Source organism: Vigna unguiculata, chromosome 1, assembly GCF_004118075.2.
Source record: "Vigna unguiculata cultivar IT97K-499-35 chromosome 1, ASM411807v1, whole genome shotgun sequence".
In the NCBI taxonomy this organism is placed as follows: domain Eukaryota; kingdom Viridiplantae; phylum Streptophyta; class Magnoliopsida; order Fabales; family Fabaceae; genus Vigna; species Vigna unguiculata.
In genome coordinates, this window is record NC_040279.1 from 38,248,793 (window position 1) to 38,275,407 (window position 26,615).

Sequence of the window (26,615 nt, forward strand, 5' to 3'; positions counted from 1 at the left end):
GATTTGAGATCACAGTGGAGAACTTGGAATGGTGGAAGGGTAAGAATAGGTTAACACTCAGGCGTGTATGTAGCTATTTTATTCTAATATGTAATGAATTCATCCCTAGTTGTTTCATGTGATATGATACTATTAAATAATGAATTTATTAATGAAAATTATATATGAATTAATATTATATAATGTAGTAAATTATAAATGTAAATAATTTATGGAAGGAAAATGAGATAAAAATATAAATAAAATGGTCACATTATGAATTATGTATGGTAAACAAATTATAATAACATGTGGAATAACAGTTATAGTTAATCTTTTTATTGCGAAATTAAAATTTTACTACGCGATTTTATTGGACAGATGAAACATCTAAAATTAAGTTTTTGTTATTTAAAGATATAATACCTAAATAGAATGCCTGATGTTTAACATCTTACATGTACTTATTCTACTTTAGTTTCTTTTTATCAAATATATTTATTCTTGATTGATTTGTTAGGTAATTTTAATAGAGGAGAAACTATATATACATATTTTAAAATATCCACACAAATTAGTTTATCATTTGCACGTATTTTAAAGGAAAAAAATAGATAAATTAATTTTGGACACACGTAATTCTTTGTCCTTATTTTTATGAAAAACGATTAAAAAATCAAATTCTAGATGCAAGTAGAAATTAAAATACGCAATAATAACTAAAACCCGTTTTTTACAAATGTTTTTGCTTTAAAAACGTCATTGACTTAATAATTGTAAAACCTTTTCTGTAATAAAGCTGACCTTAGTGATTACTAGCTTGTCTTGGTGCACGACACAACATGATGGTCCCAATTCCTACCCTATTAAATTCATATTCAGTAGAAAAACTAGATTCAGAGCATAAATTAATCATTGATGGTCTGAGTTTCAGAAATTAGTCATTAATTGTCAACTGTAAAATACTGAGTGGACCATATTTATGAAAAAAATCTACTAAAAAAAGGCATTTGAATGCATTCCCCATTTAATGTTTTTCCCTATAAATAAATACTTACGTCTAATTACGTCAATTCTTTTTCCTTCAAACATCTTACGTCCCTCAAATTGGATAAATTCTCTTTCGGTTCTCCAAAATTTTAAAAAATCTTAATATTAAATCTAATCAAATCTTTATTTAAATTAAAAAAAATCTTAAAATCATGAATGCCCTTCTAATTTATAAGATTTATTAACCAAGCCAAATCAAGCTTCTGAATGGATTCAAGTAGACGTTGAGCATCTCTAAATTAGAGAGGATGTAGGGCATTTTGATAGAGCAATTAACGAAACCGTTAAATTCCTAAGAATGATCCACACATAAAATCTAAAAGCTAAGAATGTAATTCTACAATTTAGTTGAAGCTGAACCAATAAAAGAAAATAGAAAGGTACATTACTTGGTGGATGCACCAAATCCAAATCTGAGTTTATGTACACATGTTGAAGAGGTCTGAGCCAACACCAGTGGCCATCAATCACACTATTCCAAAGATTAAGAAAGTATAATCAGATTAACCACAAATTGTACTATGCTCCAGTCTCCAACAAACACAAGTCAAAATATAACTCAAAGCTGAAGGTATAGGAAGCTAAACAATATCATACAATGGAAATTTAAATTCCGATAACATTACAAGGTATAGGAAGCGGCAAGACCAGATTAATTCCCCCACTGAGCCAGGTATCCAGAAGCTAATTCCAGATGTATAGTAAATATCACAACTATGTAGGCACCATCAGCAAGAGATGCAGAAGGAAGCCCTACCATTTGATTTCACCATCTTTGAATCATTTTGAGTACTCCATAACGTGATTTTCATAGTCAAATTCTCAGATCATAATCATACTGAGTATTTGTGTTGAGATAACAAATCAAGAGCTTCATGCAGAATTAAGAGTGAATTTTTGTGCAAATTAAGTGTTCTCTGTACAGTGGTTTAACTTCCTGCAGCATTTCCAAAACAGGCAACCACCAACGAACAAGACAATAAGGCAATAAAACAGCTTCAGGACTTGCATTCCACAGTTCACCCTGAAGAATTTGATTGAGTAGATACATCACTTTCCAAGTGATAACAGCATTGAGGATGGTTTACCTAACTAGATCAAAGGTCCATCAATATCCAGCACAAGTGCAAGACAGATACTTACTTGGTCAGTATTCCGGAAACTACTTAAAATATATCAATAAAAGGATCCGAAGAGTTCAGCCAAATAAGGTAAACTCTAGGCAAAATATAATAAATCTGTAGGAAGGTAAAAGTTGCGTAGAAGCTCATGACAAAAGAAGTCACTAATTCCAAGATAGATCCATTGCGATGCAAAGCAGGCCATCGTAGAAACCTCAACAACCAGACCAAACTTAAGTGTTTGGTATATTTCAACTATTGAAGATGCTTTTTGTATTACAGTTCACCATTACTACCTACCTTTTTTGATTCAGACGGGAAAGAAAGGATTATACCATCAAAATTCCTAGAGCTCTGGCTTGTACTATATTCATTGAGTTTTGTCTGGGTGCCTTTCCATTACCATATTCAAAATGTGGTTATACTCCAGCTACAACCCCTGGATCAGGGCTTGTCTCAGGTAGAGCAATGCTAAGTGGTTGCCAACCGGAAGGAGGATGTGCAATCCATTTTTTATGGGTAATTAACATGTTCAATATCTGAAGGACATCACCCAAAGCTAGATCTTTGAAGCACAAATTCTTAATCACAATACCTGCTTCATAACTAGAAATGAAAACAAAGACATATAAGATGACTAAGACAAGCTTGAAAAGATAATAATCAACTTCACAATATGCTTACTTGCACACAGTAGCCATTACTGCTGATCTTCCAGCAGGAGTTGTTAAAAACTTTTCAATTTGATCCCATGTTTCTTTTGAGTGCTGCTTAGGATTACCACCTAAAGGATTGATGCACTTCCAAAGTTTATCATTCTTACCAACATACAATGGCAAAGCACCTAAATTCTGTTTCACAACCATATTCTGCTCAATAGCACTTTCAAGAGCCTTCTTAACATCAGTGTTACGGTGCTTGGGATCTCCAAACCGGATGCAATCACTTATATTTGCCTCAGTTGGCATCATCTTTGCATTTTTTAGTGAGTTCAAGGCAAGTAAAACAACCCCTATTAGGCCTTGTACATATTCAGAAGGCTTAGGACATCCTGGAGAACCCCACATACCACTACCAGGAGGATTATTATTACCCATTGCTGCCAATGGCATTGGTTGATATTCTGGACCATGTTGATAACCTTGGCGTAATTGTTGTGTGCCACTATTATGTGCCACATGTCCATTTTTTTCATCAATTGATCTTAAAAGATGTGGAGCACTACTGTTAGGATTTTGTTTCAAATCTCCATTCCGTTGTTGAATAGTTGGTGGTGGGTTATGAACACTATTAGGATATCCCGAAATGTTTAGATTACCAATATCTGGCACATTGGTATGTGGCCCTGAATTGAAATTGGGTCCACCAGTCCTAGGTGGCACTGTTGGAGGTGCAAAAGTATGGGGATTTGGAGTATATGAATTACTAGGTGCAAAAGGAGGCTGCAATGGGAAGTTATTTGGTCTTAATGGCTGGGAATAAGGAACTTGATGATTGCCCTGTAGATTACTGTTACCATGAACATAATTTGTAGCAGATCCACTCAGCGGGACATTTGGATTAAAGTTGCCAGGTCGATAAGAGTTTATATTATTACGATTACGATTATCATGAGGTCCAGGTGGCAGTGGATTCATGGCTCTGGGTGCATTTGATTGGCTCGGGTTTCTCCAATTAGGTTTACCCTGAAACCTAGCGTCGAATCCCCTGCCTCCATTTGGAAATTTTGAATTTCCTGCATGAACTTCTGAATGGGATTCCACTTGTTGCTGCATCTGAGAAGTACTTGTAACTGGGATTTGTAAGGAGTCAGAAGATGAGACATGGCTAAGGCTACCATTACCGAGTTGTTGTGATTCACCATTAGACAGAGGAGGTCCTCCCGCTAATAGGCTAGTCCAAAGCCATACATTCTTAGCAGCAGCGACCAAGGGTGCTGACGCCTTCTGAGGTTGCGCAAGAAGAATATTATATTTCCTCAACCGGAGTTGATGGAGAGCATTTGAGAAGTCTCGGTCACCCGAAATTAACAAATAATTGGCGGGTGCGGGATTATCCACTGCCCAGAATAGCATGTCAACAAGAATCTTCTTGTCACTTGCGTCTTTCACACCTATTATCAAATATTACGGAGTTAATTTCCAAAAAAAAAAAAAATAGATGTTTGAGATTCACATTTTCAAATAAAATTCACAATAGACTTCATACAAAAAACACAGAAAACACCATGCATCACAACAGAAAAGTCCATGCATCACAGTGAGGAGAAAGAACATCCAAGTTACTATACATTACGTGTTTTCACTAGTGTATAACTAACATCAAGCATCAAAATGTGTTATATATTTAATATGTTTTAATACGTTTCTAGCTGTTACTACATGTTATAAATACTGGCTGAACACTTCCCTTAAGAACACGTTATGTTGCTTAAGCTAACAGGAACTTCTAGAACGTTACCGAGATACAACGAATTCTTCTCCCATGTTTCCAAGATACAATAATAACTTCTCGATGTTTCCGAGGAGCTCAGAACTAACAAGGTGCGTTGCGCAAACCCTAGTATACTCGGAACTCAGAACTAACATGTAAACTCGTAACCATGGGCTGCGCAAGTAAAAGAAGGACATGTTGCTGAGATTTTGTGCGTGGATTACTGAGATCCTTTTGCAGTATTATACTTGTTCTCACATCATGTAACTAAAGTCTGGGGTTTGAGTTTGTTAGTTTTGAATAAATCAGTTTAATTCTACTGAGTCTGTTGCTTAATTTCTAACTAAGTTGTTGCTAGATAGTAGGAAAGTGTTCTTGTCAGTTAAATAAATAAATAAATATATATATTATTTGCGATTAATAAATAAGATTTTAAATCTGAAATCTTTAATGCACTTAGCTTCTAATCATAAATAACTGAACATAGGTGTAGGTAAAGGCGGGATTTGAAGAGATAAGATCGTTACCGACCGGCAGGGACGTGGTGGAGGGAAATTCCGGTGCTGGAGAGGGCGTGTTGTACAGAGGGTGGGATGCGCGTGGCGGTGTCTCCGTAGGCGGAGATGGAGACAGGGCCGCGGTAATTCATGCGAACCAACGCGGAGCTGATGTTCTGCGCGATCGCGTGCGGATCCGAACCCTTGGGCACATGGCAGTTTTCGATATCCCACCACACTGATATCTTGGCAGAGGCGTACTGCGCCTCCGCGTTGGCCGTCGCTCCATCTCCGCCCATGACGCCGATTTCTTCAAGACCCTAATCTCTTCCGATTCTAGATTTACACTCTGACTGACAGTGTTAGTAAGTTGACGGCGTCTTCGGCCTTTCCTTTTGTGTGGCACGAAACGGCGAGCGACGTGAGAAACGGTGTTAGATGAAGAAGATGGTGGGGTGAGGGTAGGATTCTGGGGATTTATGGTTGGTGAGAGAAAGCGAAAGAAAAGAGTGATGTGAATTGACTGATTTACCCCTTTTGGACAGTGCGTGGATCAAATTGGTCTTCTGGGTCGGGGCAACCCGGTTTTTGTGATTGGGGTGTGCGTGAGTTGGAGGCCAGGTGTGTGCGGTGGGTTGGGAGAAAAAAGTTTAAGGACGTGGCATGGACATAGTTTTGATGGTTGTAGCAAGTAAGGTTTTATTCCACCCCAATGCTAACGATTATAATTATGAGACTATGTTGGTGGAGTCTTTCATCTCATTCCTTTTCATGCCCCCTTTCTTACTTCAGAAATGGGATTCCATTTATTTTGTGCTTTGCGTGACCTACCACCACCAAGTTTCCATCTTCGTTCCAAAAGATTTAAAAACATACAAATTATAATAAACTTAAAATTCTAATACCACTTTTTAATATACACGAAAAAATATTTTATCATAATTTGATAAAATTATTACAAAATTGGCAAGATAAAAAAACAAAAATAAATAAGTTTAGATATCGTTTATTACCAAAAATGGATGTTTTCAACCTTCAAAATAAGCATATGTCATGTCTTTAGTTTCCTATGTTCCAACACTCTTAATTTTTAATTCTATACATTCTTAACTTTCATAATTAGATTATATTGACAACGATTTTGCTGAAATATTTTTCAATTTTTAATGATTTCAATTGACTGTTTTTGTACTTGAAATAACTTAATTGATGGATAACTGATTTTAATGAAATATTCTTCGATCTTTAAGTGATTTTCACTTGCACAATATTTTTAAAACCAAGTATTTTTATCTCCTAAATTGTTAAATAACAACCTTAATTATTTAACAAAGAAAATTAAAATGTCAATAGAAGATAATAAGGTTCCAATACCATTGTAAGAAAATTAATATTTTAAATTATAGCGAACAAATTATTTTATCTTACTGAACATATTTATTTAACTTTATTTGTCTTTTTAATTATTATAATTTTTAAGATCTCATATTACTGAAATAAAATAAATGAAGTAAATTGATTTACTATTATATTAATATAAGTTTATCTTATAAAAGTAAATAATTAAAATAACCAATCACATACAATATTTTACCATTTTATTAATCATTATGTTTTATGTTATAATAAGATAAATAGGTAAACTAAAAATATCAAAAAATTAATTAAATGAAATTAATTACTTTAATTTTTTATAATTAGTAAATTAAAAATAAAATAATAATTATTGTAACAAAATTATAAAATAATAATAAGAATAAAATGTGATATTTAATTAAAATTATTTTATATTAAAGGTTAATTTAATTAATTTATTAAATAAATCTTCCTAACATTTTTTTTAATTTATTATATTCATCATATCATCTTAAAATTTTATATACTTCTTTTTCAAAAAATAAAAAGTTATATTTTTATTCATTATTTTTTTTTTTCAATCCAAACCGATCCATCTTGTTATATTTCATTCTGCGTGGCTGGATTGGCCATGAGCATTACTATAATCACAACTTTGTGCATTGTGAGGATAAAAAAATCATCACCATCTACCTCAATCTCGTAACATTATTTAGATAAAGACTAAAATATTTTGAATGAATCTATCACTCCACCAACAACCTCCTTGTTAGAACACGAATGACCTAATACCTTAAAGGGGTCAAAGTTGAAGAACATAACACAACACATTAGTTCCTCAAGTCGATAATGGATGTCGTGCAACAGAAGCAACACAATCAATAAAGTGAATTTGGTTCGACGCGAATCATGTCCAATTCCAAATATGTTGTAATCGATTTCAATTTTCTTTGATAATCATGGAATTAATTCCAGCATGAATGAAACCAGTTCCTTCTTTTTGAAATCGGTTTTATTCTTTCTTGGAACCTCCATCTTCACCACCATCATGGACCTCATCACAAACGTACCCGCGGTTTGTTAACATGAACAATGTTACGAAATCTCACACAAGTAGCTTAAGGCTCAAGCTCATAAGAAAAAAAAATGCACCTGAACGTAAAGAAATATTATGTCCTAGTCGAGAATATAAATGTATTACCCTCAAATCAATTTAGCTATTCTCCTCGTTCTCTCAATTTCAAATTTACGAATGTGAATACCTTTCTCACACAAATCATTATTCCAAATTACACAATATATTTTATTTATAAGTAAAAAGCTTCTTAAAATGAAGATGTCAAATACTTCACACGTTTACCTTTAAGAAAAAGACTAAATATATTTTCTAGAAAAAAAAATCATCAAGCTACTTTAAACCTATCTTTGACTCATTTGTTCGGTCTCTTTTAGTTCATCAGTTCGGAATTATTTAATTAAAAATTGATTTTATAACTCTAATAGATTAACACTAGAAAAATCCATATACTGCAACGATAATGCACAACCATTACCTAAACAAACAGTAACTCATTCTATATTAAAAAAAAAATCAAATAGTAACTCATTTAAGAACAAGAGCTTTTGAATGTGGACAAATATTGCTTATGATGATTCAAAACCAGTAAAGCATGCATGCTCTACCACATATAATCATGAGTACTCCACTATGATAATCTATAGTGCCCTTTAGAGTGGTTTCCCAAAAAAACCTTCACAATCTACCAATATCATAATTGCTGCTCTGCTTTACAGAGATGATTGCCATGAAACGTAACACTCTTTATTAATCTTCTACATCATCACAAGCTCTCAGAATAGACTCTTCCATAGTGTGAAATTGTTCCCATGAGTTCAATAACCTGGATTCTAACTAGACATATTCATGTGAATCATTTTGAAAAATAGTAACAAACCCTCATATATGCAAACGAATTTCCAACACAAACTCTGACCAATGCATACTAAATTACGCACAACTCTTGTACCTGAACCAGACCAGAACCTGTCATCCTCATGTGGTCTCTCTTCTTCTATTCATTCTACTGTCATACTGCTGTTTGAGCTGTACATTGATTGTAATATTACAACACAACTAACTTCAACACTATGTGTATTGAGGAAAACTCATATAGTGAGTCTTATGCCGACTAAGGATAATACGATCAGAACCATAAAGTTAAGAGAAGGCCTCAGACCAGCTGAATTTGAGGTACTTAAATCAGGAGGGCTTTGGGATCCTAAAACTGAAGGTGAGCCATTAGAGCTGCAAAAGATGGCATTATACAGGACCATGATTAGTATCTTGTAGGCTTAGTGGTAAAAAAAAAAATTGCTGTAGCTAAGGAATCCATTAAATTTTACTTACCCGGATGTGCCTGCCCCTGAAGAAGATGGGTAAATGCAAGAACCCGAACCTGGTCACAATTTAACAGAGTCCTTCAGAAATTATCTTCAATTATGTGAATTACAAACTATGAAAGAGTTTAATTTACATACATTTCTTTTAACCTGGGATATATATCCTAACAAAAAAAAAACTACTGAAATTCATTTATAGGAATAACTTCTTCCCATAAATACTCTTACAGACACACAGAATGATAATTTTAGTATATAACATCTTTACACAAACATCCGATAAGATTTGACCATAATAAAGTAAATTCTCTGAATATCTGTCAACTGATGTTTTAGCCAGGGTTAAATTATTCGTTTCTTTCTTAAAGTTGTTTCCATTTTAAGATTTAGAACTTAACTCAGAAAACTGTGAGTTTTAGTCCTTGAACAGTTTGTTTTGTAGTGGTTTTTCTTGGCGTGTATTTACACAGTAAAAACTGTTTTCTCATTAACCAAAACTTCGCTTTTATACAAATATAAGACGAAATAACCTTTTATGCATGTGAGGAGACTAAAACTTATTAACATCTTAAAATGAGAACAACAGTAAGGGATAAATTATCCATTTAATCTTTAGAGTAACAGTATATAAGTCAAACTCTGAAAGAAAAGGATGTTAAACTACTAAGATCTTACTTGGATTGGTGCTAACTATGGTTGCAGTGCCTCCAAAATCACAGCTTGTTGACGCAGGATTCTTCTGGTAGTAGCTGTTGAAGGCAAAAGAAGCATGGTTTTGCAATGAATTTGGATTGTAACAACTCCCACCTTGCTGTATCTGAGAACAATCTACACTTTGCATTCCACAAGCATAGTCCAATGCTGATTGAAGAGTAGCTTCTGAAACTCCAGTCTTTGCCACACACCAACTCTGCCCCCAGGCGTGGCTTGAGCGTTTGTGTTTGGAGGAGGAGGAAGGGCATTTGTGACAGGACCATTTCCTGATGGTGGTGGATATGAGGTCGCAGGGTTGGTGACTGATTGAGCCCCTGGATTGGCTGGGTTTGTGGGTGCTGAGGGAGTAGCTGGTGTGGTAGAAGGAACTGTCACAGGTGTTGCCCCTGGATTAGTGGGGGAAACTGTCACAGGATTGGTGGAAGGAACTGTGATGATGGTTGGTGTATCTGGAGGTGAGATTACTGGTGCAGGTGGGGTTGGATTTGTGGGGGAAACTGTGGTAGGTGAGTTGTTTGTGACTTGAAGAATTCTTCTGATGTGGACTTTGCTTGGCTTTTCTCTTAGGATCAAAGGGATTATCCCTTCTCCCTCTTCTCTTTTGAGATCTTCCAGTACAAAACCTAAACCTTTGGTATTCTGTACTTCTGCATACAACGCAGCAATCATTTTAGTAACAGAAAACCGAATCTCAGATTTGAAGATCTTGCTTTCGGGGAGGAATGAGGTACCAAGAGAGGGTGAAGATGCAGTCCCTGCAAAGGAGAAATGATGGAGCCCAGTTAGTGATTCAGATTCGGAAACAAAGAGCAAAGAAAGTGTTATCTATTGAGAAGAAGAACAGAAGGGTTACTCACCGGAAGAAAGGAGAATGAGAAAAGAGAGGAAGAAGAGGCATAGAGAGGATTCCTTGGCCATGGTGAAAGAGAGAGTGGTGAAGCAATGTAGAATGAGCGTGTGTTGGAATATTGGAAGGAGTGATTGCTTTTAAAAACAAAAAGACATGGGAAAGAACCAGAGATGAGACCGGGAAAGGTGTTGAAGATACAAAAACCAAACCAAAAAGGTTGGGGAAAAGTTGGAACAAAAGAAAACGACCAAGTTCTAATAATGATTTAGAAAAATAATGAAAATATGTTACTTTGTCACTAAGGATGGGTTGGGAAGTGTTTGGGTCTGACCAGAAACATGCTTTTTCATAAGTTGCTGCTTCTTTTTCTTTGCCAAAGCCTTTTCTGTGTGCAAGCAATATCAGCAACAGCTTCTTCCACTTCTGGATCTTCTCACAGTGCAACCACACGCTCTTTTTAATTTAACAAAATTAAATGTTTTTATAGATTATTATGTTAGAATCGATGGATTTTTTATGTTTATAAACTGTCTCTACTCTATTGATGAAGATTTATAAATATCGAGCATTTTGCATCAGAATCTTCTATACAGTGTCTACTTCAAAATCTGATAATTCTTTAAATATAGTCTCTATTTTTGTTTCGGTGATAGTTAAAAGTCAAGGAAAGTATTTTGTTTGATTGGATATCGTGTGAGTTGTTGTAAATTAAAATAATTAGTATTCCACCAAATTAAGCACGATTTTAAATTTATAGAGCAATATTAATTATCCTTGGATATTGTTAATCGCTTATTGATAATATTTTTATATTCTTATTACATATTTTTAATAATCTGATGAAATGGTTAGTTAAATATTAATAAATGTAGAAAAATCTTTCATCTATTTTTAATTACTTATAAAATAAGGTAAATGTTGTTTGTATATAATTAATGATTAATGATGTTTATTAGATCGACGTAAAGTGAAAAATGCTGGCACAAATACTTGGAATGAGACACGTGTTCTGTTTCTATGTCATGCACAGGCATCACCTAGCTTAAAGTTAAGAAAATTTTATTTTATTTATTTAATGTGTGAATAACGACGGTGAGCCGCTGGATTGTTGAGAGGGTCATGAATTAGTGGTTGATGATTGGCGCAAGTTCATAGCGGTAGTTGTTGAATAAAGTAGCTGATATTCTACTCTTTAATATTAAGCCAAATATTAATAAATAAATTATCTTATTTTAAAAAGGTTATTCAGTATTCTGTCATTTTAGATAAGAGGTATAATTTTAAAAATTAATTACATCAGTTTATAAAAAGGTATAATTTTCTGGTTCTGATTTATTTAAAATAAGATGAAAAAATGAAATAAGAAATATTACGACTTCCGAAAATTTGCTCCGTGATAGGGGATCAAAACATGTGCAGTGACGACGTTGGTTTGGAGTATCTACTAAGGATCTATAAAGGTGAGTGGATGGTGGTAAAGATTTATACAAGACAAGCCATACTATCTCAGCAAAAACCACTACCAATAGTAATAAATTCACACTTAATAAAGGCATAAAAAAGTGATGGATATTTTTTTGTTGGGAGCAAAAGCCATGGTTGAAAATGAAAATAATCTAATAAGGCAGAGTAGACTAAAAAGTTGTAACAAAAAAAGACCGAAAGGTTGAACTTCGATTATTGGTTGTGTGTTAGCCGTATGTAGTTTGGGCAGAGTATTAAGAAAGGCAATGCCTTAAGATACAATCTCTGGCAAGTAAAATGAGTGGGGACAAGCCATGTGGAATAATCTATTTTGCCTGCTATCACTTAACAAGGCAAGTGTCTGACTAGGTTTCTGGCCGAAAGCTTAGAAAGAGTGTTAGGGGTGATGCACAGAATGTGTCAAAAAGCTCCATTCTGAACCTCAAAACCACAAAGTAGGAAGAAGAGGGGCAAGAAGACAAACAGTCTACAAGGATTATGGGCTTATAAAGTTGTTTGTTGTGTCTTCCTTAAAAAACAGGGAAAAAATTTAGTTTCATAAACAGAGGTGTAGGTTTTGTTTTTTCACTCTGATAGATAGTAGCTCCATCCCCCAGTCATGAAACAAAGAGCAAAGATTCGGGGTTAATGCAATTCAAAAAGTATTGTTGAATTTGTACGCTATTCAGAAATTGCGGATTTTACGGGATATCAACCATGATGTGAGTCCGAACATGTCTTATACGAGTTTGGACACAAAGGGTTTGTTTCAGTTCTCTGATCATATGAATTCTTATTAGGCTCATGAGTCTAAGATCGTCTACAGTTTGAGTAATTCAGAATCTTCCTAAACAACTTCTTTAGTTTTAAACGAAAACGTATTGAATGTTTTTATTGCATGTAGTAACCCTGTTATTAATCTTTACTGCTCAACAAAACCTTAGAAAAAACTTCACCGCAGAATGACTAAAGAGTCAAAAGCGTGAACAAAGAAGATGAACATTTGATGAGAGCTTCATAAAACTTAATTTGAAGGATTGCTATATTAGTATGCATCGTACCTAATTAGGATTGAAACTGCAATTACGCATAGTGGACCTATAAAAAATGTGTTTTAGATTCTCCAAATGATTTAGACAATATTAATTTTAGCCTTCACACTTTAAAAATGGTGATGTTATCTTTTTTTTTTTGGGGTATATATATGATAGATTGAGTCCTTAACTTTCGTTATGATTTGACCTGAAGACTTATTTATATTCCTTGTAACGCTGTGAATTTTTTTTTCTTTTTTCTTAATTAACCTAAAATTTGCTGACATGTTTACAGTCGTCTAAATTTTGCTGTCTGTATCTTGTAATCCTAACATTTGCTTGGTAAATCCTCTCCCTTGGGGAAAACTGTACACATTTTTGGGGACAAAAAATATTGTCAATTCTAAACATTAAACTTAAAATGTGAATTAACTCAGAATTATATACCAGAGTACAAGTATCATTCCCAAATATTTACAGAAGAAAATTCTCAGTTAACTTAGCAAACCATAATTCACCTTGTACGGATCACTTTGAACAATGGAGTGAGTTGCTTCCGATGATGCAAAAAAGGTGGATAAAGTTTTGCAAAATGACATGTTAGATAGGGAAAAGGAGCTATAGATTGTTAAACCATTGCGTCAGACTCAATGAACAAATCAGTGAAGAAGGGATCACTAATTGCTTCCTTTGACGAATCATACTTGTCAAGACGTTTCTTAAAGGAGCGTAGATCTCTCTCGTGCTTTGAGGTACGTTCCTGCAATAATAGTAGTTCATTATACTTAGAGTCAACAATGATCAATTCATTTAAGACCAGAGTTTTTGACTACTTAATAAGTGCCGCCAAACTCCGAGTAACCAAAGTAGCACACCCAAGTGCGAATAGCACATTCAGATCGGGAGAAGAAAAAGATTGACTTTCTTAACAATTATAACAGAAACTATCCTGAAATCGAGTAATGCAGTGATATGAAAGTAGAGTATACATAGCACAATTTGTAAAGTGAATCCGAAACTAAAAGTTTAAAATCTACAAGAATTCATTTATACAATAAATATTCAAAATTGCTACATGGTTGCTAAAACTAGAGAGTAAACTTACAAATGATTTCTTCATGAGGAGTATGTCTACCAAGTAGATCAACCATAAAACGTTTGTTTTAGGACAACTGTAAATTTGAAAAGGCAACAAGAATTCAGTGTCGAGAAAACAAAATAACAGAATATTGGAACCACTATACCAGGACTATTGTCAAGTGTGTACCCACAGACAAATCTTACAACAAATCAAATTATCCTATTTGGCGTGGATATGTGGAATCATACTTAAAATCAATCAAATCAAATTTTCCTTGCACGAACAATGCCACAGGGAGGGGATTTACGGGCTACAAGAAGATCAGTAACAACACTGGGAGAAGTTATTAAGAAGATTCTTGAAATAAATACTGCAAGATCATTTAAAGGGAGTTCTGAGTGAATTATTTCAGTTTCAGAATTTGTTCATTCCAATAAAAAAGAAAAACAAGGACAGCATATAAACCTTTTCTTTAATTTTTGAACTTCAAATGGTAGAAATTAGGAGAAGAAAATTGAGGTTTAAAGCGTACATTATCAAAGTAATATCTCTAAAGCTGTAGTCTTTAAACAATTGGAATGAAAATTCTATGATTGGCATGGTCAATCTCAATAGAATAAGTATTTTTATTGGTTTTGTATACCCTAAATGTCAAAGGAGCGGATTTACGGGCTAAAAGAAAGACATAAGAGGGATATGAATCGCGTTTGAAATTTTGAATAACTTTTTCCTGAGTACAAGAAAGAGATATTTTACACATAATCACTCTTTTTAAGACCCTTGTTTCATGTAAGCAAGGACCCACTAGATCAGTTTTAGCTCATCCCTCAGGGATTGCTATATGGGAAGTATGTACTCGCTCTCCTTTCTCCTTTGATTTAGTATGGGCCTAGTTGACCAAGGAATCAAATCATCTGTCACCTTGCCTATCCTTTTTCCTGTTTCTCTCGGAAAAAACACGACATTCCAAAAATGAGTACCCTAAAATATTGCTATTTTTATAAGAATTTGACGTATCGCTTCTTAAATAGAGAGACAAGGGAGTGGCGGAACAAGGGATCTGAATCCCTTCGGCTGGTCACATACGTCACTATAACTAATATTGAACACCATATGACACTCGTAATCAAGTATTCAAGTTCTCATTGTTCATTATCCAAGTTTGGTGAAAATTGGCCTTTAATAAATCAATAAAAAGGGACAAACGAGAGAATTGTGTCTAAAACTAGAGGCTGGATTTTCCATAATCTAACGATCGGAAAAATTTGAATCCGTGTTAGAAGATACACTCATTTAATAATTAATCATGTCTGAACTATTTTCAAAAAAGAGTTGTCACAGGAGATCAAAAAAGTTATGAGAATCGTACCTTCCTTCCCACCAATCTTCAGTGACCTCCTTCATCCTCCTATATGTTTCTGACTGTGTATGATATTTAAATTAAAATCATTAGTTTAATCAGATGGAACAAACAGAACTTACCACTCTAAATAAGCAGTCCTTACCTGTTTATCCCCTTTCGGTCCTTTAAATAGGTCAGGATCAGAGGAAAGATCTAAATACAGTATTCTATCACCTGTGCGAACAAGACATCTAATTATAACTAATGACAAATGTAAAACCCGATATCTATAATAAACCAACGATTCAAGTGCTCACCTGTGTTTATTCTTGATAGAGTGAAGTCAATAATAGATATCATTAAACCATACGTTTTGACTAACATCTTCCTGCCATCGAGAGTGAACTGCAACGCTTCAGAATCACTTCGGCCCACAAGTATATTTCCCCTGAGCAATTGAATATTCATAAATTAGAAATCGTGAAAATATTATGACTGCATAGTTTATGCCACTGCATGATGACCCACCAGTGAAGATCTCTGTGTTCAAATTCAAACGCAGACTCAGCCACAGCAAGACCAGCCGTAACCTGCATTTTATGACAGAAATTAACCTAAAAATTAATACTTCCTCAAGCTTCAAGCACGCAGAGGGTAAAATCATAACACGTATAACATACCTGAGCCAGTAATGCCCTTGCCTCGTCAAAATTCAGGAGGGCAAAACCTTCAAGATCCTTGCCACCATGTTCTTGTACAAACACCACGTAACACTAAATGTAGTTATATGTTAGTATCTAATACTTGTTGGGGAGAAATAGCCATGATTGATTTTGTGGATGTATGAATTGCTCATTTGATGAGTAAATATAGTGTATTAAGTAGTAACCAAAGAATGTGTCTTCGTTCATCACTTGTATGTTCTCGCCAATATGAGCTTTTACTAAAAAAATTTATTAGTGTATAACAAAATTAGCAGGGTTTGATTCACGAAAGATGATAGTCGCTTCATAAGTTCATCACCATTTTATGTCCTCAGTAATATATCATTGGAAGTATGGTTGTGATATTTTACTCAAATTAGAAATAAGAAATACACGTACGTTCATCAATGATCACTGATAAAGTTAAAGAGGAGACCTGTTTATCTGGGAACTCTTTTGGATGATCATTCTCTGAACCATGCTTTAGATCCCAATCTTCCCATGCTCGAATTAGTTCCTCGTCATAAGGTCCCTGACATACTCTAAATCTATCACAGAAGATAGGGCCATACATAGATGAGATTCTAGTACTTAGCTGCAAAATGTGTACAAATTTGAATTCGAAAAGAGCCATTTCAATCTAGTGTTGATGGCAATGACCCTACTAATAATTAGTCTTTCTACTTTCTACCATGCCAGAATGGTAAGAAGTACAAAACCTGAGGTAAACTCAAAATATTGCAAGAACTGAGGTTTTGAAAAGATTATGCAACCACAATTTAAGCTGCATGTCAAGACTTTTAGGCTATCCACCACTATATGTATGTAATTTCCCACAATATCAACTTACGAAAAGAAACCTCAACCGCAACTTAAAACCTTAAACCTGGTGGAAGAATAGGCAATAAAGATTTTCTTCTCTGGGCAAAAGTTTTTTGCCAGCACCTTAAAACTATGAGTCATATACTTACTCTATGCAATCGATAAATGCGCTGCATAAATTATCAGAAGCTCCTTCTTTTCCTCTCAATAAATTGAGAGTTTTGCAGAGAAGCACCTCCTCTAGTAATTCTTCAGATCTCTGTGTAGTACATAGAGCCAACAAATTTAAGGAGGTAATTATCAACATGTTCATCAAATATTCAGATCGTAGCAGGGAAAACTTAGTTACACTTACATTTGAAAAATAACTATTTGGAACAAAAATAATAGTATCTAAATATATATCATACAATTATAAGCGACTGTTACCTTTTGTATTTCCCCATTCACTCTGAAGTCCCCGTCAAATGGAACAATTTTACAGACATAGTTATTAACCTTGAAGGCTTCTCCAAACGTTCCTTCACCAACTTTCACAATAGTTTTTGAGACACTGGAAAAAAGAAAAATACATTTCTGTGAACATGACATGAGGACACTGAACCATAATTCAAAAACCCCTTCGAATGCTGGTCAAAAGGTCATGGCTGTACTATAGCAAAGGCATTGTTTAATTAAAACTACAGAAGTAGTCTTGTATAGACTCGATGCAAGCTTACTTGACTTTCATGGGTTTGTATGCAGAGGGCCAATATGCCCCAAAAATATTAAAATGCATTTTCTTGCATTTTGATCTCCTAAACCCTAAATCCTAATTCATTTTTTTGTTATAAAAATATCACATTGTTCTTAAATAACTGTAACAACTTATTTGTTTTATCTATTTCCTATAAACAATCTTTAAAAATAGGAAACAAAATCGAAAACAATGAGACATTCTTGTAATTATAAAGTGAAAACAGAATATAAAAATAAAAGCGCAGATAAATGCCCCCTTAGTTTTCGACCTCGCACCATGAACCTTAGATCATCCCCAGCCCAAGCAATTTACTATCAGGAGAAAATATACAAATTCAGATTTATAACGCAAGTTCCCTGTGATCTTGAAGAAAAAAACGTCATCTATTTCCGGTTTAACAGCTAACCAGTTAACATCAGATTAACGTCTTAACATCACAATCCAATACTAAGTGCAGACAAAATTGGCACGCAGCTAAAAATAACAATACCAATACCAAAAGCCAAAAACAAAGGCTTTACAAAAAAGTAATCAAATAAGTAGGTGGCATGAGAAGCAGAAACAGTGCGCTACAAACAACAAATTGATATTTGGATGCAAGTAGAAATTAAGTTGCTTTGAAAATTCAAGAGCACACACTTATCCCGACCTTTGTCAATCAAACATAAACAAAAATAGCATGTCACAAGAAAATAAGAAACAATCAAATACCTAGAAAAGATATCTTGTAACAGTGAAGGCGCAGACTGTCCACAGGTTGCTAATAAAGCGGAAAATGGACTAATGTGGTCATTGTCAATCGAAGATGACGTTGATGCCAGAGAAAGTTTCGTAACGGCAGCATTAATATCTTCACATCCTTCACCACTATGAGCAAACAGCATCTTTTCATTTGTTTGTTGCTGATGAATGTCATTTCCAACAGAAGTTTTCCTATCTCCAGTTTTAATGCTATCTCCAGTTTTAATGGTTTGCAGTAGTGATCTGTTTTTCTCATTTGTTTCCAGTATTCTCAATTCAGGAGTGCTAAAATCAATATCTTGAATACCTTCCAAACGCGTGGATGAAGCATCTAGTATTTTGGACAGTGTGGTCGAGGGACCGTAGGAGGAGTTCAACCTTCTGGAGTGTAACCATTTTTCTAATCTGGAGCATATAGTTGGCAATGGTCCCTCTTGTGTTATATCACCAGTGATCCATGTGCTTTTCTTGGGTGAGGGGCTTTCCTCCAACAACTCAAAAGCATCAACCTCTTCAAAGTATAACTTCTCCTTCTCAACGTTCGGAGGTTGCACAAGCTTCCCCTATACACACCAAACACACAGATTACAAACAAACAATTAAAATATCCTAAAACCTCACAGATATTATTCTCCTTCAAAGGTAATCATGTTCTAGGTATTCCATTACATTAAACGTGGACAACTCTCCCAATAGAAATTCAAACCCAACTCCCAGCTATTGATTTTGATATCTTATATTGCCACAGTTAAACATTACAACAATTTTGCATTTCCCGAATGTGCAGAACACAAGACACGGAGTAACATAGTGTGATGACAAAGACATACTTTGGGAAGTGCAGGCTTTCCTTTCCTTTTGTCCTTCTTCAACTGAGGCTGGTAAACCATACAAGCACCAACAGCAATACTAGTCCTCCCTCTGTCAAAAACGATTAGTAGAAAATCAGACGAAACAGCGATCGATGATTGGAGAGCAACTAATCGAAGAGAACACAGACCTGGAGGAAAGCGAACGATTCCAACTGACTCGCTTGTTAGGATCCAAACTCGGCCGAGTAGGACGCGGCAGGGGAGGATCGGAAGGGTTTCTGAAAAAATGAACCGAAAAGGGGAAAAATTTTTAAAATGAAAATGAAAAAAGAGCATACTGAAGGAGTGAAGAAGAGGGAGAGGTACGAGTTGGTTTGGTTGTGGGGGTTGCGAGGGTGTCTTCTCCGGTAAACGACGTCGATTCGTTGGGGTTGGGGGGGTTCAGCGGCGATGATTTGTGACCAGAGATCAAGTGAAGAAGATGATGCATTTGAATTTGAGGAGGGGCAGCGAGGAAGAGGAAAACCCGTGCCCTTAACTGCTTTGGAATTGGTGCTCATGCTTCTGTTCTGTTTCTGCTCTGCTTCTACTTTTGCTTCACTTCATCCCTTCACTCATCAATTTTATTGAACTCCCATCCCACGATGCTTCCCAGTTTCAAATCATGCCTGGCGGGAACTTTTAACCATCAATTTCTCTTTTATGCTTATGTTGGTACTGTACACAAAAATAACACAGAAGTATAAACAATATGTTTTTCGGTAATTCAATTCTTAATTCTATGGAGAAACTGGGCCCTTAGTGGATCCAGCCCAATATAAATGCGTACGTCTTTGCTGTTGTTTAAGGCTTTCTTTTCTTGTAATCGTGGACCAAAATAGTTATAATTTACTGCTTGGTAGGGATGGCAACGGGGCGGGGCGGGGCGGGGACGGGTTTCACTATCCCATACCCATCCCCGCATAAAAAATTCATCCCCATACCCAAACCCAACGGGTATCAAACTTTTTTCCCATCCCCATCCCCACCGGGTAACGGGTATAATCTCGTACCCATACCCGTACCCATGTTCTAACTACTTCAATATTAATTTTTATAAAAGAAAAAAAATTACGGTAAAAAAAACATAATATTATGAAATATTCAATATTAGGAGGATTTTCTTCGATGCCAAATACATTAAAATAAATTATAATTGTTTATATTTTATATTAGAATACCAAATAAAATTTCATGTGAACCAAAACATTTATTAAATTTGCAAACTACAACATTAATGAACTTAGTTGATAAAATTAAAAAATATTTCAAAAAAGTATAAAAGGAAAACAAATATTCAAATTAAAATATATTTTAAATGTTTGTTTACTTCAATTTTTTAAATTCTAATGAATCTCTTTTTTATACACTAATAAAAGTTATAATATATCACTTGATCAAAATGATACAAAGAAGAAATATTCAAATTAAAATATATTTTAAATATTTGTTTACTTCAATTTTTTAAATTATAATGAATCTCTTTTTTATACACTAATAAAAAGTTATAATACATCACTTGATCAAAATAACACAAAAAACAAATAATAAAATTTTGACATAGATTTTGTATCTTTTGAACTTCAATATATGTTGCATAGTGACAAAAAAATATTCATAGAAATTACATTAAATTTTTATATTGTAGTAAATAAAAGTTATTTATACAATTAAAGTAAAAAAATTACAGTATGATTAATAGTGAGTTATAAAATAACAAATAATTAGATAGAATATATCGAAATATTTTATTTACATGATGAAAATAAACAATAAGTAAAAATATTAAAAAACTAACAAATGTGTGTTTTAGAAATAATTTGAGAGACTATCGAAAGAAATCGCACAAAGGAAATCAAATGTATAATTAAGGTATGATAAAATGAAAAAAACCTTAGAGAACTAATTATTAAATTATGTTTGAAGTGGTTAAAAATAAATAGAAATATCATTAGTGACCAAAAAATTTATCATTAAATTACAAATAAATTAGTAATTAAATTGGTCACTAAATCAAGTACCGATTCGATCATTGAATCAGTCACTAATTTAGACAATAAATCAACTACTACCACCAATGACGAAAAATAGTGACTGATATGGGTTACTGACTAAATCAGTCACCATTTCATTTTTTCTTGTAGTGAATTATCATATACTATTCCTAAATATCATTATATATATATATATATATATATTTTAACCACTTCAAACAGAATTTAAAGTGAAACAATTACATTATGATATATTATTCTACATGATGAAAATAAAAACAATAAATAAAAATATTAAAAAACTAACAAATGTGTGTTTTAGAAATAATTTGAGAGACTATCGAAAAAAATCACACAAAGGAAATCAAATGTATAACTAAGGTATGATAAGACGAAAAATATCTCAGAGAACTAAGAAAACTTTTCAAATATCAACATATATATTAATGGTTGAAAAATAACGAAAATTACTTTAATGAAACAAAAGAGTTCTTCAAATTAAACAAAAATTAATAATAATAATAATAAGTAAAGAATTTTTTTTATATTACCTTAAATTGAGAGTATAAACATTCTCATGTGAAAGGAAAATTTATAATAAATAAAAATATTAAAAAATAATATAAATATTCAAATGTAAGGCATAATTTTTTTTATTAACATACATTATTTTAACATAATTACATAAAGGTTATGATAAGATAAAAAATATATTGGAGATGAGAATGAGTTTAATAACAAATGAAATAATTAAAAGAAATAAAAAATAGAATATATATATATATATATGGGTTACTTGATTAATTGTGAATATTTTAATAATTTAAACGAGAATGAAGATATGGCGGGGACAGGTATTATGGCGGGTATATGTACATCCCTATACCCAACTGAAAAAGTCGGGGATTCCCCATACCCATACCCATACCCAGTCAATGCGGGGATTCCCCGTCAAAACGGGGACGGGTTCGGACAATACCCACGGGAACGGGTTTATTTGCCATCTCTACTGCTTGGGTGATGTGATAATATGCCAATTTTTTTATCATGTTATTTTATTTTAATAAAGTAAAATTTAATATTTATATTAATTTAATATATTTTTAAATAAAATGGCTTATGTTTTCAAATCTGAAATTCCAAAAAACATATTATATATCAATAAAGTCATGGAGTCACGTATATTCTAATCATACACTCCAACTTTATTAAATTCGCTATGATATATTTATTTCGAAAAAATAAAATAATTCTCAAACCTAATAAATTAGATTAATATGTGAACATACTGTTTGGCCGGAACAACACTTACAACTCATAATAATTATGACAGATTAGAAATAAAGCAAAACTAATTATAGTTATCCATCATTTCAAAAGATTAATCGAATGTGAAAAGGTTAAACAGTGCTTTAATCACGAAGTATTATAGTGTAATAGTTATATATAATCAGGAAATAAAATAATTAATTATTTATATAAAAGTATCATCAGAAATAACAACAAAAAGAACATAACACGAATTGAGATTGAGATATCTAAAATTTCATACTCAATGTGAGTATTTTAAATGTTTCCGCATCTTCAATGCAACTTTATACACTTAAAATTCATTTTGTTATATATAAATTATAATTTGTTTACGCAACAATTAAAATAAAAAAAAAATATTTGAAATCTAGCAATTAAAAATAAAGAGAGCAAAACAGTTGTTGTAGTGATTGTGGTAGAATTGAATCAATAATGCATATGAAAGGCAAGAACGATGCTAACTTCTGTGTCCCTCTCACGCCCACCGTCAATAAATTGCGTTTCAGAAAGTTGTGAGAAAAGAAATGGGTGTTGCATCACGAATCAAGACAAACATGCATAATTTCAGTGTCTCAATTAATTAGATACTATCACCTACCATATATATTGCAGCTACTTTAAATAAAGTAGCACTAATGCCATAATAATGTGGTTATTTGGAGAGGCTTATGTTTAGCATTCGTGTGTACAATGACATGCTTTGTCTGGTTGTTTCCTGAACAAACCTTAAATAATTTGACAACACACATGTCAAAATTCTTGGTACCTTCCTAAGTGGAACAATTGAGACCACCCAAGACCAATTTGATTCGTGATCAATGTGATTTAATCACTGAAGCGACCAAGCACACAACCACAATTATGCAGTTTGAGATCAAAGAAAAATGTGTTATCGCAATCTAAATCAGTTGCCAGTGTTGCTCATAACCACCACAAGGTATGATTTTGGCGAAGACTATTTCAATGCACAATTTGCTTGAGATTCAGCATTCATAAATTTCAAATCAAATTTGTTAGGGTTTCTTTTTCAATTCAAAGTACTATCTACACCACCCAACCTACTTTCCTTCCTTTCTTCATCATGTGGTTTTGCTATGATTATTCTTTTTTTTTTCCTAAATTTCTTGCTCTAATTTGTGGACGTAGCTAACAGAGGTTTTGCTAATAGTATTTAACATCATAAATCAGTGATGATTATCATGCACAGAAATAATTGGTTCGTATAAAAATTCATCAGAGAAGTATCGATTTAATCAATTATTACGCTGTAGTACTGGAAAACTATTTAACAAAAAACGTTTTAATTTTGCTTTGATTGTATTTGGCATCAATATTTATTAGTAATTAATGTTCAATGTGGAAAAGAAAAATACACCCAAAGTTAAAGTACATAATATTTGGTTGTAAAAAAAAAAAAACACAGTCTGATATTTAAAAAATAAAAACTGGTTTAATATATATGTGTTATATCAGCTATTAAATAATTTGTTTTTAAAAACTTTGTAAATTTACTATTTTTATCACTGTTTTTTTATTGAAATAGGTATCCAATTTAAAAAGGTGTGGTGAAAAAAATTCTAGTAGGTAAAATACAGAATATATAATGATTTTAAAGCTAGGGAAAAATATAAAAGAAAACTATTTTACCATGTTTCAGACTCAAATTTCAAGTGAGAGGAGTTTTTTTTTATTTTTTTATGAAAAGTCATTTTAAATTGTAGTGAGATTTCTAATATGTTCTAATCGTGACAAATTAGTTATCTTGTACTTACAGAATGAGATTACCAAAATAAATAAATAAAAGCAAATTGTTTGTCTACTCTTAGAAAATTAAGATCTCACATTCATTATGACTATCATTAATTTTCAAATTACGAGTAAATTTTGTAAAGTTGAAGTGAAATATATGTCCAAACTGTAATAACTCAATAATTAAACATTACTCTAAAGTCATTGAGTCAAACATAGAAAAATAGGTTCTTTTATTTTAATTAAAAACTATAACTTTTTTCTTTTTATCCTTCTTTTGTATTGTACGCTATTTGTTTGGAACAAATTTGGTAATTTATAGTGTTTATTAGCCTTGACGTTTGGAATTTTTGTGTGGTATTGTTTGTTAGAATTGGTCCACAAACCAAAAGATGAAAAGTAGTGAAAGAATATTTTTGAATTATGTGATAAGTTAGGTCAAAGCAATCAATGATAGATCATTTCATTGAACTTTATAATCTTTCATTTCTCTTTGAATATTATTTGTCTTCTCAAAATAAAGTAATAAAACAATATATGATGACGATATATTTTCGTAAGAGAAAAAACGTGTTCTTTTTTAAATAAGAACTCAACTTCACTTTTTATTAATTAGAATTTCCTTGTTCATTGATGTTATAGTTATCATCTGTAAAAACCCAAAATTTAGGCAATTTTTTACACTGGAATATTTTAATTTTAAAAATACAATAATGGTGATACCTAAAGGTTGTCTCTCTAATTAAACTCATGAAATTAGGTAGTGACATAGTTTTGTTCGTAGGACCCTTCACTTCACCGCTGGTTAGCGTAAATTTGTCTACAATTCATGTTGGTTTGGCATCATTGTTGTACTTACTCACTTTGGTGTCTCAAACTCCAAAGTTAAATTATCTAAAAGATATACGGTTTTTTTTAACTCATGGACAACATAATTTTAGATTATGAAAATATACTTTATTTAATTTTTGTTAAAATTATTTATTGAAATTCTTTATCATCACGATCCTTACACGAATAATCAAATTACAATATATTACTTTTATTGACTATTATATTGTTTATTAGTTTTTAATTAAAATAATTATTTTCTTAAAATCGATGGATGGAAAATGGTTTTCACATTGTATGTCTAAAATTTAATACTAATAAAAAATATTTGATACATGGTTTATGTAGAACAAATTTTGACATTATGCCATAATAGTATGGTTCGTAAATTATAATTTTTATCATAAATTTAGTGTATTTTTTAATTTTTGTCTTTTGTTAATTTTATTTTTTTTAAAATTTAATATAATAACAAATGATTGATAAACTTTAAAGTGTGAACATAACAAAAATATCAAAATTCATAGTGATAGACCTCATCTTATTTATAATTATTTATTTGTATTTTATTATTATTTAATTTTAACAAAATCAAATTTAAACAATAAAAATAATATAAAATTACAATTCAAAATTTAGAGTAAAACAATATTTTTTACATGAACTTGTTTGTAACATAATAACTAGTAGAAGTTGCATCGTGATAAGAAGATAATGTGTATTTCTTTAAGGATAGTTCGGATAAACTACACTACTAACCTAACTTACCTTTAAAATATATGCCAACTTTTATTACCGGTTTATTTTATAAAATGTATATTTTTATATTGACTAAAACTAAATTACAACAAAATTGAAACCGAGTAATCCATATTTTGCACCATTTGAATGTAATTTTTATTTGAACTAATATTATAAGATAAATGATATAATTATTTTCTCTTCTTTAGATTAGGTAAAAGAGTATTGAGATGGAAGATTTAAGTAAACTTAAGTTAGTTGGTTTCGTGTTTCTAACTTGTTTAAATGAATGAGTGAATTTGACGGCGTAGAAAAAAAATCAAAATGGGAGAAAATAAATAATAGAAAAATGTTTATATGGATAAGTATTGAATTGGGGAGTGAAAAATTATGAAAAAGAAACAGAGGATTAGAGGATGTAAAGAAATATTGTTTGAATTATGAAAAATAGAGTAAAAAGTAAAAGAAAAATTTGTAAGTTATTTAATTGTTCTGATAAGATTAATAAATTTATAATATGATATTTAAAATTATACTCTCAGTTCTTATTGTTTCATGATGCATATTTGATTACGAAAAAGATGTATACATGAAAAAAAGTCCATAATGAATTTGCACCATCAATATGATCAATTATGCCAGGAGAGTCATTCACACATCTAAATCATTCATAGTTGAGAAATACATAAAAATGCACAATTAATGGAAAAGGTAAGATTAAATACTAAGATTTATTTTATTAAATTGACTTTCTTTGTTTCTCTCGCAACAATGACTCCAAAATCATTGCTACCATGTCTTCATAATTGTA

The 26,615-nt window shown here is 32.4% G+C and overlaps 3 protein-coding genes across 3 annotated transcripts; all 3 read right to left on the reverse strand.

Moving 5' to 3' along the window:
* Positions 1-1,392: 1,392 nt before the first annotated feature.
* Positions 1,393-5,646, reverse strand: LOC114183554. The gene is made up of 3 exons (XM_028070626.1): positions 5,115-5,646; positions 2,835-4,263; positions 1,393-2,756 (listed from the first exon to the last, which is right to left on the reverse strand). The coding sequence occupies exons 1-3, from the start codon at positions 5,377-5,379 to the stop codon at positions 2,570-2,572; spliced, it is 1,881 nt and encodes a 626-aa protein (XP_027926427.1). The 5' UTR covers positions 5,380-5,646; the 3' UTR covers positions 1,393-2,569.
* A 2,369-nt stretch (positions 5,647-8,015) lies between these two features.
* On the reverse strand, positions 8,016-10,844 carry LOC114194324 (glucan endo-1,3-beta-glucosidase 12). Its single transcript, XM_028084469.1, is given in 7 exon segments — positions 8,016-8,741; positions 8,844-8,892; positions 9,512-9,746; positions 9,749-10,197; positions 10,282-10,305; positions 10,408-10,534; positions 10,692-10,844. Coding segments are annotated over 6 exon segments (957 nt in total). The 5' UTR covers positions 10,469-10,534; positions 10,692-10,844; the 3' UTR covers positions 8,016-8,602.
* A 2,429-nt stretch (positions 10,845-13,273) lies between these two features.
* LOC114177978 (serine/threonine-protein kinase haspin homolog) lies at positions 13,274-19,843 on the reverse strand. The gene is made up of 14 exons (XM_028063614.1): positions 19,506-19,843; positions 19,328-19,417; positions 19,158-19,248; positions 18,298-18,890; positions 17,277-17,400; positions 16,997-17,106; positions 16,462-16,573; positions 16,002-16,094; positions 15,850-15,911; positions 15,639-15,769; positions 15,485-15,555; positions 15,349-15,401; positions 14,004-14,070; positions 13,274-13,658 (listed from the first exon to the last, which is right to left on the reverse strand). The coding sequence occupies exons 1-14, from the start codon at positions 19,697-19,699 to the stop codon at positions 13,527-13,529; spliced, it is 1,923 nt and encodes a 640-aa protein (XP_027919415.1). The 5' UTR covers positions 19,700-19,843; the 3' UTR covers positions 13,274-13,526.
* Positions 19,844-26,615: the final 6,772 nt, after the last annotated feature.

What these genes read in the sequence shown, in the direction of transcription:
- LOC114183554 (XM_028070626.1), bottom strand. Translation starts at nt 5,379, where the DNA reads ATGGGCGGAGATGGAGCGACGGCCAACGCGGAGGCGCAGTACGCCTCT. An exon ending in CCTCCACCACGTCCCTGCCG is followed by an intron (nt 4,264 to 5,114) that starts GTCGGTAACGAT and finishes ATTTGATAATAG; the next exon opens with GTGTGAAAGACGCAAGTGAC. An exon ending in GTAATGGCTACTGTGTGCAA is followed by an intron (nt 2,757 to 2,834) that starts GTAAGCATATTG and finishes TTTCATTTCTAG; the next exon opens with TTATGAAGCAGGTATTGTGA.
- LOC114177978 (XM_028063614.1), bottom strand. Translation starts at nt 19,699, where the DNA reads ATGAGCACCAATTCCAAAGCAGTTAAGGGCACGGGTTTTCCTCTTCCT. An exon ending in TTACAAGATATCTTTTCTAG is followed by an intron (nt 17,401 to 18,297) that starts GTATTTGATTGT and finishes TCTTTTTTCCAG; the next exon opens with TGTCTCAAAAACTATTGTGA. An exon ending in AAGAGTTCCCAGATAAACAG is followed by an intron (nt 16,095 to 16,461) that starts GTCTCCTCTTTA and finishes AACTACATTTAG; the next exon opens with TGTTACGTGGTGTTTGTACA.